The 12,750-nt window shown below is 55.8% G+C and overlaps 1 protein-coding gene across 1 annotated transcript in view; it reads left to right on the top strand.

The window, feature by feature from the left end:
• Positions 1 to 6,319, top strand: part of LOC117666930 (microtubule-actin cross-linking factor 1, isoforms 6/7-like) — a 52,195-nt gene extending 45,876 nt beyond the window's left edge. Inside the window, exons 28-35 of the mRNA XM_087890778.1 lie at positions 2,719 to 2,885; positions 3,254 to 3,416; positions 3,642 to 3,796; positions 4,643 to 4,717; positions 5,072 to 5,189; positions 5,305 to 5,483; positions 5,602 to 5,725; positions 5,918 to 6,319. Of these exons, the coding sequence (XP_087746904.1) occupies positions 2,719 to 2,885; positions 3,254 to 3,416; positions 3,642 to 3,796; positions 4,643 to 4,717; positions 5,072 to 5,189; positions 5,305 to 5,483; positions 5,602 to 5,725; positions 5,918 to 5,964 (1,028 nt within the window). The 3' untranslated portion in view covers positions 5,965 to 6,319. The remainder of the gene's footprint in view (positions 1 to 2,718; positions 2,886 to 3,253; positions 3,417 to 3,641; positions 3,797 to 4,642; positions 4,718 to 5,071; positions 5,190 to 5,304; positions 5,484 to 5,601; positions 5,726 to 5,917) is intronic.
• Positions 6,320 to 12,750: the final 6,431 nt, after the last annotated feature.

Genomic DNA, 12,750 nt, shown 5'->3' on the forward strand with positions numbered 1-12,750 from the left:
ATTGTTTGGTTGCCAGGAAGGCAGAGATGGGCTCTCCCTGGAGCCCCCCCACCGGTTCTGGTGGCGGTGGGGGCTGGGCCTTGGGAAAGCTGCAGGGCGGGTGGAGCTGGACCCATAGTTCCGGGATCCAGATTCAAGCAGTGAGTGTTCCCGGCTTCGGAGGGCCACAGAGAGCATGAGGTGGGGATGATGGACCATTAATTGTGGGAGGGGAAAGGGGAATTAAGGCCTGAAGACATGACACTTTGCTCAGATGTGGCTTTCTTTGGAGCACAAGAGATTTATTGGTGTTTTGTAATATGTGTGTTGCTTTACAAGTGTGCCTTTGGAGTATGGATAAAGGCCACACCAGATGCTCTCCTTCCCACTCCTTCCCCAAGTGCTTCACATCCCCACCCCCCAAATGGGCTTCCCAGGTGCAGCTGCCGCCTCCACAGTGGGAAGGGAGGGGGAGAAAACAGGAGCCCCCTTCCTTCCTCTCCTTCGACAGGGACCTCACTGCAGCCTCATTACTGCTTCTAGTCATGGGGGGGAGGGGGTTAGGGTTAGGGTTAGGAACAGGCAGGGGACGGCTGGAGAACTTTGTGCAGTCCTGGGAGAGAAGGAGGCATGAGAAAGAAATTTCAAAATAACCCTCTCCCCTTCCCCCCAGGTTTATCTAGCGTAAGATGCGGTAGGGAGGGCCTTTCAGGACTGATGGCAGTCAAGGAACAGGCCTGGTAAGATCCCAGGAATGGTGGTGCTCTTAAGGGAGAAGGGCAGAATCTTGAAGCCCCTGAGAGGTTTCTCTCCATCCATCTTGAACCAAAGAAGATCAAGGTGCTGTCTTATTGAGCCTCTTTCTCAGCCTTCCTTCAGCTCTGGCCTGTGTCCAGCCTGCTCACTCACTCTCTCCTCTGCCCCACAGTCAACTTACAGGAGGGTAGGTGAGGACAGGTGAGCAGAGACCTGTGCTGAAACCCAGCTCACAGGTCCTCTTACATTTGCCCCTGGTCTGGATGCCATAATTGGCCCCTGGGGGGCAGGGGGGGGATACTCAGGGTTTTCACGTGGCCCCTACATGCTTTCTCTCAAATGGCAGCCAGCTGTTTGTTTATTTATTTATTTATTTATTTATTTAATATAATTTGTATGCTGCCTTATCTCCGTAGGACTCAGGGCGGCTCACAACAAATAAAAACAAACCCAATAAAACATAAAATACATAAATATGCATACATAAAATACATAAATGTATAAATATATAATTTAAACATATATTAAAACCCATTAAAATAATCAAAAAAACCCTTAGTCCAGGCTGGGCGATGTGAACAGCCATGTTTTTAATTCGCGGTGGAAGGTGCGAAGGTCAGGAGCCAACCGAAGCCCCAGGGGGAGTTGATTCCAAAGAGTGGCTGTGCCCATAGAGAAAGCTGTAAACCTGGGGGCCGCCAGCTAACATTGTCTACCCGATGGCACCCGGAGAAGGCCCTCCCTGTGAGAACGCACCGGGCGATGGGAAGCCGTTGCTGGCTGCAGATGGTCCGACAAGTATCCTGGGCCTAAGCCATGTAGGGCTTTATAGGTCATCACTAGCACCTTGAATCTCACCCGGAGGGCAACCGGTAACTAATGCAAGTAGCGTAGGAGAGGTGTAACATGGGAGCATCGGGACCCTCCCATCACAACCTGCGCGGCCACATTCTGCACCAGCTGAAGCCTCCAAGTGGTCCTCAAGGGCAGCCCCAGGTAGAGAGCATTACAGTAGTCAAGACGAGAGGTGACTAGCGCATGAGTAACTGGGCGTAGAGCATCTCGGTCCAAATAGGGGCGCAACTGACGCACCAGACCATTCTGGGCATACGCCCCCCTGGTCACAGTTGTTATATGATAATCTAAACTCAACCGTGAATCCAGGAGGACACCCAAGTTGCGTGCCCTGTCTATGGGGGGGGGGGAACTTCACCCCCTATAGCCAACGATGGAACCTCTCCTTCGGATCGAGATGCCGGTACCCACAGCGACTCAGCCTTGGCAGGGTTGAGCCGAAGCCTGTTCCTCCCCATCCAGACCCGTACCGCTTCCAGGCACCGGGACATCACGTCGAGGGCATCACTGGGCTGGTTCAGGATGGATATAAAAAGCTGGGTATCATCAGCATAGTGATGGTACCTCACCCAGAAACCACGGATGATCTCCCCCAGAGGTTTCATATAAATGTTGAACAGAAGGGGCGAGAGAACCGACCCCTGAGGCACCCCACAAGTGAGGGGCCTCATAGTCAATCTCTGCCCTCCTGCCAACACTGCTTGCATCCGACCCGAGAGGTGCCTCCCACTCCCAACCCCTCGCGCCGCAGCAAGATACCATGGTCAATGGTATCAAAAGCCTCCGAAAGATCTAATAGGACCAGAACAGAGGAATAACCTCTGTCCCGAGCCCTCCAGAGATCATCCACCAGCGCGACCAATGCCGTCTCCGTGCTACATCCGGGCCTGAAACCCCATTGGTACGGATCGAGGTACTCTGCTTCATCCAGGGCCATCGGGAGCTGACGTGCCACCACACTCTCAACAACCTTCGCAAGAAAGCGAAGGTTGGAGACTGGACAGAAATTACTCAAAACAGCTGGATCCAAGGCAGGTTTCTTGAGGAGGGGCCTCACCACCGCCTCCTTCAAAGCGGCAGGTTTAATAGCACCAGGTTTTAGCTGGGACACTCCTTCCCCCCTTGCAGGTTGGCATGGTGCTAGCAGAGCTTTGCCCCGGCCTTCCGTGCCCCTGGAAGACCTGGAGCCCCAGAACCCACTCCTAGCCCAACTGGTGCACCGCTGGCAGTGCCTCTGGCTGGCAGCTCAGGACCGGCAGCATCGGCTCCAGAGTTCTCAGCAGCGCCTTCAGGAGGTGAGGACAGCCAAGTGCAATGGGTGAAGAGCCACCCTGGAGTGGCGGGGCGGATGCAGGGAGGAACCTGAGTCGAGTGGCAAGCACCGGGTCCCCTTGCAGCCCTGAGAGGTCAGGATTCCACCATCCCGGATGTCTGGGTGGGAGGCCTGGGCTGCCTTTGGATATCTCCAGTGGGACTGGGCAGTTGGATGGGGAACTATGGCGCCAGACCCCTCCTGGGCCAGCTCCCTCTATCGGTCCACCATGGGGATGAGGAGCAAGGGAGGACATGGAATCCTGCTTGTGGACTTTCCTCGGGTGCCCTTGTGGGGTCCTTGCGCCTGGCACCCGTGGATGGATGCATGCACTCTCTGTGTCGCACACAGCTGGAAGAAATGGCCGGCTTCGACTTTACTGTCTGGCGAAAGCGGTACCTGCAGTGGATCAGCCACAGGAAGTCCCGGGTCCTGGACATCTTTCGCAGCATTGACCGAGGCCAAGATGGGCGCATCACCCAGCAGGAGTTTGTCGGGCGTGTCCTGGCCTCCAGTGAGTGCCGCTCCGGGGCTGCCTTCCTGCAGGGCACCACAGATGTGGGCTGGGTGCCCTCTGTGGGGACAAGCCGAGAGGCCCAGGTTTCCTGCGCAAGCCCCTTGCAAGGGCCGCCCCCTCGGCCTCTGCGGTGCATTTGCTTCCCCTCATGGACTCTTGTGGACATGGCCGGGGATGCAGGGGGGGAGGTCGGCCTCTTCCACTGCTTTCTTTCCTCTCCAGAGTTCCCCACCAGCCTGCCAGAGATGAAAGCAGTGGCCAAAATCTTTGATGTGAACAGGGATGGTTTCATTGATTATTATGAATTTATCAGCGCTCTGCACCCCAGCCGGGACATCCTGCACAGGGTGGCCAATGTGGACCACATCCAAGAGGAGGTAGGGGAGCCACGGTGCCCACCACCCATACACACACTTGTGCAGTTTGACACCAGAGCTGCAGCTTCAGAGTCTCCCCAGTTCTGTCCCAGGGAGGCATTTAGGCACTTCCTTTGAAAGAGGAACCTGAGCAGAACGGGAGTCCTAAGGAGGCTGCAGTCGCAAATCTCCGCAGGGGAACTGGGGCTCTTCAGCCCAACTGAGGAGGGAGGGTGAGGCTCTGCCCCAGATGCCTCAGCAGATGCTTAGCCCCACTGAGGGCGTCTGAGGCCAACTCCCCCCACCTTTGGAGAGGCAGCTGAGCGCCAGGGGGCAGCGCTGGGCAGAAAAATGGGAGGGGTGATGCCCAGGAATGTGAATCAATGGCGGGAAGGGTGCAGGGGGTTACCATCTGGAAAGGGCCTCTGGATCTGGGATTTCCATCACCCAAGTGACGCAGCCGTAAAGCAAGAGCTCACACTTCTGTTGCCATTGTCAGTGAATCCTGTGACGTTCTCCAGTGCAACTTCATACGGTCGCCTTTTGCTACTTCCTGACGGCTTCCCTGCTGAATTTTCTCATTAGAAGTCCACAATTCAGGTTGGCAAAGGCGACCAAGTGACGAGAGGATGCTGTGCTGGGTGGGTTTTGAGGCCCGGTCATAAGCAGCACCCACTCAGCGGTGGCTGAGTTCCAGCGATTGCTGAGTGAGAGCAGGCAAGGACCCCCAGGCATGTGGCAATTGAATTTCCCCTGAGAAGAAAGAGAGGCTGGCAACTTGGGGTGAAGTCTAGGCCCCTGCAGATGCATGCATGTGTAGGAGAAATTGGGGGTTCTCCTCTCCACTGCCTCTCTTTTGTGACCCAGGTGAATCAACAAGTGGCCGAGTGCAACTGTGTGAAGCGTTTCCAAGTAGAGCAAATCAGCGCCAGCCGTTATAGAGTAAGCCTATGTCGTCGTCGTCCACTCCCCGATTTCTTAGCCCTGTCCCCTCTGCATCCCAAGTCTCTTGGCCCTTCCTGCTAAACCAGGGACCCACATCAGCTTCCAGAGTCAGGGTGCTCTAAGCTGCTAGGGGAGCCTGGGGAGCCAAGGGGCAGAAGAGGGTCTCTGTTGGGGCTTCTCCTGGCACTCATTTCTCACACCAGCTCTGCCCTTGGGGTCCATGAATGGGGCAGCCATGCCACAGTGCTCTGCCTCTGCCTGAGGAGGGTGGGACTGAAAGAGAGACTTCTCCCCATATGGGGACCCCAAAAATGGGCTCTGTCAAATGCCCTCCTCCTACTGCTTGTCCAGTTTGGGGAGTGCCAGCAGCTGCGCATGGTCCGAATTCTGCGAAGTACTCTGATGGTGCGAGTTGGGGGAGGCTGGACGGCTCTGGACGAGTTCCTGGTGAAGAACGACCCCTGCAGAGGTGAGAGGCTGGGCGGGTGCCAGAACCTCAGAAGCAGGCCAAGCAGAATGGGTGTCCGATTGCCTCCCCCTCCCCTCCCCCAGCCTCCCCATCTTAGTGACTTTCTCTCCTGCAGTCAAGGGAAGGACCAACCTGAAGATCAATGAAAGATACCTCTCCCTGGGACTTCTGGGACGGAAGGGGGCAGGCAGCCAATCTGCCCCTGCCTCCAAGATGCTCTCCCCCAGCTGCTCCACTTCTAGCTTCAGCTTGTACAGCAGTGCCTCTGCGCCCAGCAGCCCTGTCCCGAGGAAGGTAAGCCGGTTTGGGGGGAGGAGCAGGTGGGCAGAGTTCTGGCCCAGCGTGCCTCCCTCATGGCCCCCGAGGCAGCTCTGGCAATCCTGCAGTCGGCCTCTCCTCCCTCTTCTTCCAGGCTGTTCTGCAGCGGACACGCTCAGGGGATCGGTGCCTCCACTCCTGCAGTCCTGCTGGGGTGACGAGGGAGCCCGAGTTGGCCTTTGCGACTGGAGCAGCTGGGCCTGATGCTGAGGCCCCAGGTGAGAGTGTGGTGCTGGACTCTGTGGCCAGAGGGGCTGCATGCATCCCGGCTGAGAGGCAGGCCAGCCCTTGCACCCAAATGTCCAGAGGATTGCTGCAACCATCCAGGGCACTTGGGTGGCTGCTCGACTATGGTGCCCCCGTGAAGGGCTGGGCCTGTTTTGTGGAATGCTCTCTCTGCTTCTATGTAGGTCACCCCAGAAGAGAAGCTGCCCCGAGTGATGTCCCTGCACCCTGACCCTGGAGCACATCTGGGCAGCACTCCACTGGCACCCCAGTCCCTGGGAGGCTAAGCAGGCTGCCCCCCTTTTCCCCACAACTCCCCTCTCCCTGCTCTCCGCAGCCCTCCCTGGCAACGCAGCTCAGGTTTTCTTGGAGCAAGACCACCCTTCGAGGGGGGGTGCTTTTTGGTGTTCCCACCAGCCAGCTGTCCAGCTAGCGGAGGCCTCGGGTGAAGCTCTGGTGTGCCTGGGACTGATTTTGGAACGAGTGGCACCTTGCTCTGGCTGAACACCGTCCCTCTCCAGGCAGCAGCCAGGTTGAATCCTGGGGCCAGACACAGCACCAGGAGCAATAAACACGAGGCTTTCTACAATCTCCACCGCCTCTGTGTGCACAGTGTGAGGGTGTGTGTGTGGGTATGCGCGTGCCGGGAACCCAGGCGGTGCATTAACAGAGGCAGCCAGCAGGCCACATTCCTGGCTGCCCTCCTCAGAGAAGCTGCTCAGGTTGGGCTTCCTGGGGCCATGAGGAAATAGCTGCCTTCTCTGCGGCCTCACGAAGCCACCAGGGGAAGAGCTGAGGTTGGCAGGGGCTGCCATGGCCTGGGCTGGCAGGTAACCTCTGTGGTCGGGTGTCAAGGGTTTCCAAGCACAGCCCCCCCCCCATGAATTCCTCCAGGTGATGGGGTGAGGGGTTGGAGAGTGCAGCAAACGGGCTTTAAGCTACTGGAAGCGAAACTCAGGCAGAGGGAAGAGTGGAGGGAAGCGAAGGAGATCCTGGCAGAGAAGCAGCTTTGTGTCAGGGTCCCAAGTACCAGACCCAAAGCAATCAAAACTCTGAGGCCTGCCTGGAGTTTCCTCGGAGCATGAATTTATTGTGAATGTCATATTGGCACAGCTGGTGAAATCCCGACTGAAGGACCCGGAGTTTTCCCCACCCAAATCAAAAACCCACGTTCTTGCCCCCAGGTCACAGATCCATCACATGGCCCAATCAGGTCACAGTGCCAGCTCCCACGGGAGAGGATGTTACTTTGGCTACCCATCCCCCCAGCTATCTCTCTCTCCCCCTCACGTTCCCACGGCTCCGGTCCAACCGGCTGTGCTGTGGCGCCCCTGAAGATGCTCCCAAAAGGGCTTCAGGGCTGACACTTTGCTTCTGCCCTTGGGGGAGGAGTGACCCTCAGCCCCGACTTTCTCAGGAAGCCCAAACCAGGGTGGGTTGGGTGAAGACTGCATGTGAGGCCTTCCCTTGACCACCCAATGGCGGCATCACTCCCAAGAGTTTGAGCTTCTGGCAAAGGAGGATGCCCTCAAAGTCAGCCAAGTGTCAGGATGACCCTCTCCTCTCCCCTCCCCCCCCCCCCCCGAGTCAGGTTGGGAAACTGGGAGGAGTCACCTCCAGGCAGAGGAGTGGGAGGGGATCCCGGAGAGCATTGCTGGGCTCTAGAGCCCTGGAGGGAGAAACCCTTTTGGCCCCTTCATAAATGGTCTGGATGGGGGTGGGGTGGAGGTGGCGGCAGAGACCAGACCCCCTTGGCCATTGAGGGCCCTGGAAACTTAGGGGTGAGTCAAGAGGAGGTCCGGCCTGCAGGGTGTAATCGAAAATGCTGGTTTGACAGCCACCCTCCTGGCATTCCTCCCCAGCATTTTCGATTACACCCTGCAGGCCGGACCTCCTCTTGACTCACCCCTAAGTTTCTGTCCGTCGAGATGGGGGAATGCCGGCTTGGCCTGGAGAGAGTGGACAGCAGGCCAGGCAAAAGCGCCTTATTAACCCCTGGGGTTCTTGGCACATGGGGAAACCCTGAGGTTCCAGCAGGGAAATCCTGGTGTCCAGACCCCCCGATGGCTCTCCTGAGAGCGCTCCTCAGAGTCCGCATCGATTTGTCACTGCCCTTTTTGAGTGTGGTGCCAGAACTTGACAGGGGGGGGGGAGAGTCTCAACAGGTGGACTGGAGGGGCCCATTTCTACCTGTGATTGGCAGTTTGGGTGCAGGGAACGGAGTCTAGGACTGCCTTTGCCTGTTTAGTAGCTGCATGACACGGCTGGCTGAATTGCCAATCAGTTTGTGCTCAAAGGTGCTCAGATCCCTCCACCGCACCTGCCAGCAGCTCCACCTCAAGTAGGTCGGAAGGGCTGAACGGCGGATTCCAGACAAGGCGGTAGAAACGGAGGCATTTGTGAGCCCAGCATTCGGGCCTCTTGGCAAGGCAGAGGCGGGTCAAATAGGTTTGTTGAACTTCATGAAAGGTTTAAATTCTTTTTATTTTTATTTTATTTCGAATTTATATACCGCACCTTCTCCCGAGGGAGTCAGGGCGGTGTACAGCCAGATAAAAACATACAATACAAACATTAAAAACAATTAAAAGGATATATATTAATTTGGCCCCAATTTAAGATAACAAACCAATTAAAAATATTTAAAAATATGTTAAAAAATATGTTAAGCCAGTCTGGCTTGCTGAAAAAAGGAAGTTTTAAGGGCATGGCGGAAGGCCAACCTACCATCTGCCAACCTTGGGGGGAAGGTCTTACAGAAAGGGATCTTGCTTGAAAAGGATCTTATGGGTTGCAGGCTCCCCATCCTTGTTTGCTTGCTAAAGAGAGGTCAGGAGCCTGGAGGAACAACGTCCGACGTGTTTGAAGCCCGGGCCTTTGACGGTAGAACCTCAGCTAAGTTTCATATGAGTTTTGTCAGTCTGCGTTGCCTTGGAGAAGGCAGCTGCAACTACTCACAAAAGGTTAAGCAGCACTTGGACGGGACACCACCAGGAAATCTCAGAGCCGAGGCTAGACTTGGCTAAACCCCAACCAGGGCAGTGGAGGGCCACTTCATTGGAAAAACTCCCCCACCCCCCACCCCATCGCGCCCTTGGGTGGAGACAGCAAATGTTTGCAATTCAACCTCAGCTTCTCATGTCAGCTTACATACGTTGCATCACCATTTCTGTTTACCTTGTTGGGAACAAAGGGGCTCCGATTCAGGGAGGGGCTGACTTGCCATTGCCCAGACTTTGCAATATATGCCACAACTTGCTTTTTTTCCCTGGGAATCTCAGAGGGTAGCAGTTGGAACAAAGGGAGCCCGTTCCCAGCTCTGGCAAGGCCTGGCACTTCTGCCAGCACTTTGTCATGTACCATTCATCTGCCGCCATCAGGGCCTCCAGCTTCTTTTCCTGGGCACCTTAAATGGGGCTCTGTTGATGCCTGATAACATCCACTGATTTGAGGGGTCTATTTGATTGGCCAAGAGCAATATCTGGACATATCCTCGCAGGGAGATTTTGATATTTTCAATCATAGACATTTGGGCTCCCCTCGTCCACACAAAGCCGTTCATTCCATGCCCCCAAGACCTGGTCCGGTTTCTGTTGCTGGGTGGGGTGGGGTTGAGCACTCAGCTGCTACTGCCACAGAGCTTCTGCCTCTTCTGGGCTCCAGGCTCTTGGGAGCCCAGCTGGCCCCTTCTCCCCCTCTTTGCTGGCCCTTCCATCATGCTGCTCCTCTGGGCTTTGGCAAGGCTTCTTCTACAAGCTCCATCAACTTGGGGGGGGGGGGGAGAGAGTTGCTGCTCCTGGCCCAGGGCAGCCTCACCAGAAGCGGACTACTCTCTTCCAGGGGTGCCAACTGTGCAGGATTGAGGCGGCACACTAGAAGAGGGAGAAGCGACTCAGGAAGACTAGCCTGCAGGAGTCTCCTCTGGCCCCATTTTCCTCAGCTCCTCTGCACATCCAGCCTCCTTTCAGGCCGCCCACCTGGGCTTCCTGCAGCCGTCCTCAAGGGCCAGCCGAGCCCAGCTTTCCCCAGCCCACTGAACGATCGAGCCCATTGGAGCGGCAGGAGGCTGAAGCAGTCAGGCAGCTGAGGTATTTGCTGACTTTCACGCTTGCAGGCAGCGCTTCTGTGCTCTGACCTCAGTCCTTCAGGCAGGCAGGTCTCGGCAGAGCGTGCTCTGGGCTGACTGCCAGCTATCTAGCCGTGGCCCACAGCTTTCCTTGCAGACCCGGGGGGGGGCAGTGGGGGCTGAACTACAAGGGCTGCCTTCAGCTGGGTCTGTCAAGGTTACAAGTAACAGCCCATATGAAATCAAAACTCCAAGGCAGGGTTCCTCAAAGTATAGATTTATTAGGCATATCGTATTGGCACAGCTGGTGAAAACCCGACTGAAGTTCCCTGGGTTTTCCCCACCCAGTTCAAAATCTAAAGTTCTTCCCCCCATCACACACAACCATCACATGCCCCAATCAAGTCTCTCTTCCCATCCCGGATGCCTCCCATCCACGCCCCTCCATGTGCTGGTGAGAGTGTCCTTGGTTCCCAGAAGAAAGAATGTTATTTTGGCTACATATTCCCACAGCTATCTCTACTCCCCCCTCCTTTCCCACAGCTCCATCCAGCCTCACTGTGGTAACCCTGAAGACGCTCAAAGATGGCTACAGGCTTGACAGGTCAGGTTGCCTGCATTCCAAAAATCATCTCAGCCTGCCCTTGGAGCCTAGTTCCCTGCCTCTTTGAGTGGGGGTCTCACAAGCCTAGAAGGGACCCAGAGATCAAAGCCTTCCCTGGGGCCAAAGACTGCAGTGGAGATGTCTGGAAGGAGGGCAGGTGCTTGCAGCAGGTGGAGGACCTTGGGCAGCAAGAGGGCGGGTAGGGTGACGGGTCCCCCAAGGTTACCTCTGCCCGCTGCTACAAGAGGAGTTCTGCAGAGTGAAAGCTCTGGAAGAGCTCGTCTTTGGGGCCTGGGGAGAGTGGCCTCCGCCCTGACACCCGAGCGATCCCTGTATGGCCTGACGTGCTTCACAGTGCCTCCCAGCAAGCCTCACACCTCGGCCTGGAGACCCTTGGGCCCCAGAATTTGGCTGCTTCAAATAAGATCCCCTTTGGGGAGCTGGGTTGCCCGGGATAAAAGGTGCCAAAGGCTGGCACAGCCCACCAGCAATTAGGAGCAGGAGCCTGGCCAGGGACACGCACACAGGCACACAGACACACCCTGTCCCCTGTGCCAGGAATGGGAGCAGGCCCTTGGCCCGGGCAGTTAGCCTGGACACTTCCTCCACAGCCTCCCTGGCCTCTTTCAGCACCCTCCCCCTGCTCCCCTCTCCAACTGATTCTGTCACTGACACCATTGCAGCAGAAGGGGGCGAGGGGGGTACATCTTGGGTAAAATCTTGGTCTGCAGCCTATGGCTCAAAGTTGGGGTGCAGAAGAGCCCAGCACTCCAGCAGAGCCCTGGCCCCTTGTCCTGCCTTTACAGCCCTGGAATTAGAAAAGGGAAGGGTTTCAAAGGACATCGGAGGTCATCTAGCCCAACCCATGCCCAGTTAGTTCACTGCTACTGCCTCTCCAGCAGAAGATCCGCCTCTTGTTAAGCACCTCCAGCAAACTCTTTAGGATTAAAGCATTCTTGGTGACAATTGGAATCTTACTTCCTTTCTCTTTAAACCTGTTATTTCTTGTCTTGTCTCCTGGGACAAACCCGCCTGTCTCCTCCGTGCAACTCTGGAGGGCCTAGGTAGGAGAACCGATCATGTCCCCCTGCCTGCAGTCTACCCAACCCATCATCCCCAGCCATTCCTCACAGTCTTTATTAGGAATGGAGAGCAATGATGCCGCCAGGGATTCCCTTGATCAGCCTGCTGGATCAGGTGACCCACCAAGACAGCCTATTTTTATTGTTTTTTTTCCCCTTTGCTTTGCTTTACAAGTTCTGCCCTTCAGTGCAGAAGTCCTTATTTCCCAACTGCCTTGTTTAGGGATCATTTGGAGTCATGAGACCACTATTTGTGGTTTTGGGGTGAGGTACCACCAATACGCTGACGATACTCAGTTCTTTATATCTACTCCGAACCAGCCCAGTGATGCCCTCGACGTGATGGCCCGGTGCCTGGAAGCGGTACGGGTCTGGATGGGAAGGAACAGACTTTGACTCAACCCTGCCAAGACCGAGTGGCTGTGGGTACATCTCGGTCCATAGGAGAGGTTCCATCGCTGGCTATAGGGGGTGAAGTTTTACCCCCTGTAGACAGGGCACACAACTTGGGTGTCCTCCTGGACTCACGGTTGAGTTTAGGAGACCATATAACGACTGTGACCAGGGGGGCATACGCCCAGATCCGTCTGGTGCGCCAGTTGCACCCCTACTTGGACCGAGATGCCCTATGCACAGTTACTCATGCGCTAGTCACCTCCCGTATTGACTACTGTAATGCTCTCTACATGGGGCTGCCCTTGAGGACCACTCGGAGGCTTCAGCTGGTGCAAAATGCAGCCGTGCGGGTTGTGATGCGAGAATCGCGATACTCCCATGTAACACCTCTCCTACGCGACCTGCATTGGTTGCCGGTTGCCCTCTGGGTGAGATTCAAGGTGCTGGTGATGACCTATAAAGCCCTACATGGCTTAGGCCCAGGATATTTGGCGGACCACCTGCAGCCAGCAACAACATCCCATCGCCCAGTTCGCACCCATAGGAAGGGCCTGCTCAGGGTGCCGTCGGCAAGACAATGTCGGCTGGCGGCCCACAGGGGTAGAGCCTTCTCTGTGGGCAAACCCACCCTCTGGAATCAACTCCAAATGGCCCCTGACCTTCGCACCTTTCACCGCAAATTAAAAACTTGGTTATTTGAGTCCCCCGGCCTGGACTGATGAGGTTTTATATGGGTTTTTTAGCTTTATCTGCTTTAATTAGGCATTTTAACTTTGTATAATGGATTATTGTGGTTTTTATTGTTGTGAGCTGCCCTGAGTCCATTGGAGATAGGGCGGCATATAAGCCTAATAAAATAAATAAATAAAT

This window comes from Pantherophis guttatus, chromosome 3 (genome assembly GCF_059756535.1).
Source record: "Pantherophis guttatus breed Tessera chromosome 3, ASM5975653v1, whole genome shotgun sequence".
Lineage (NCBI taxonomy): Eukaryota > Metazoa > Chordata > Lepidosauria > Squamata > Colubridae > Pantherophis > Pantherophis guttatus.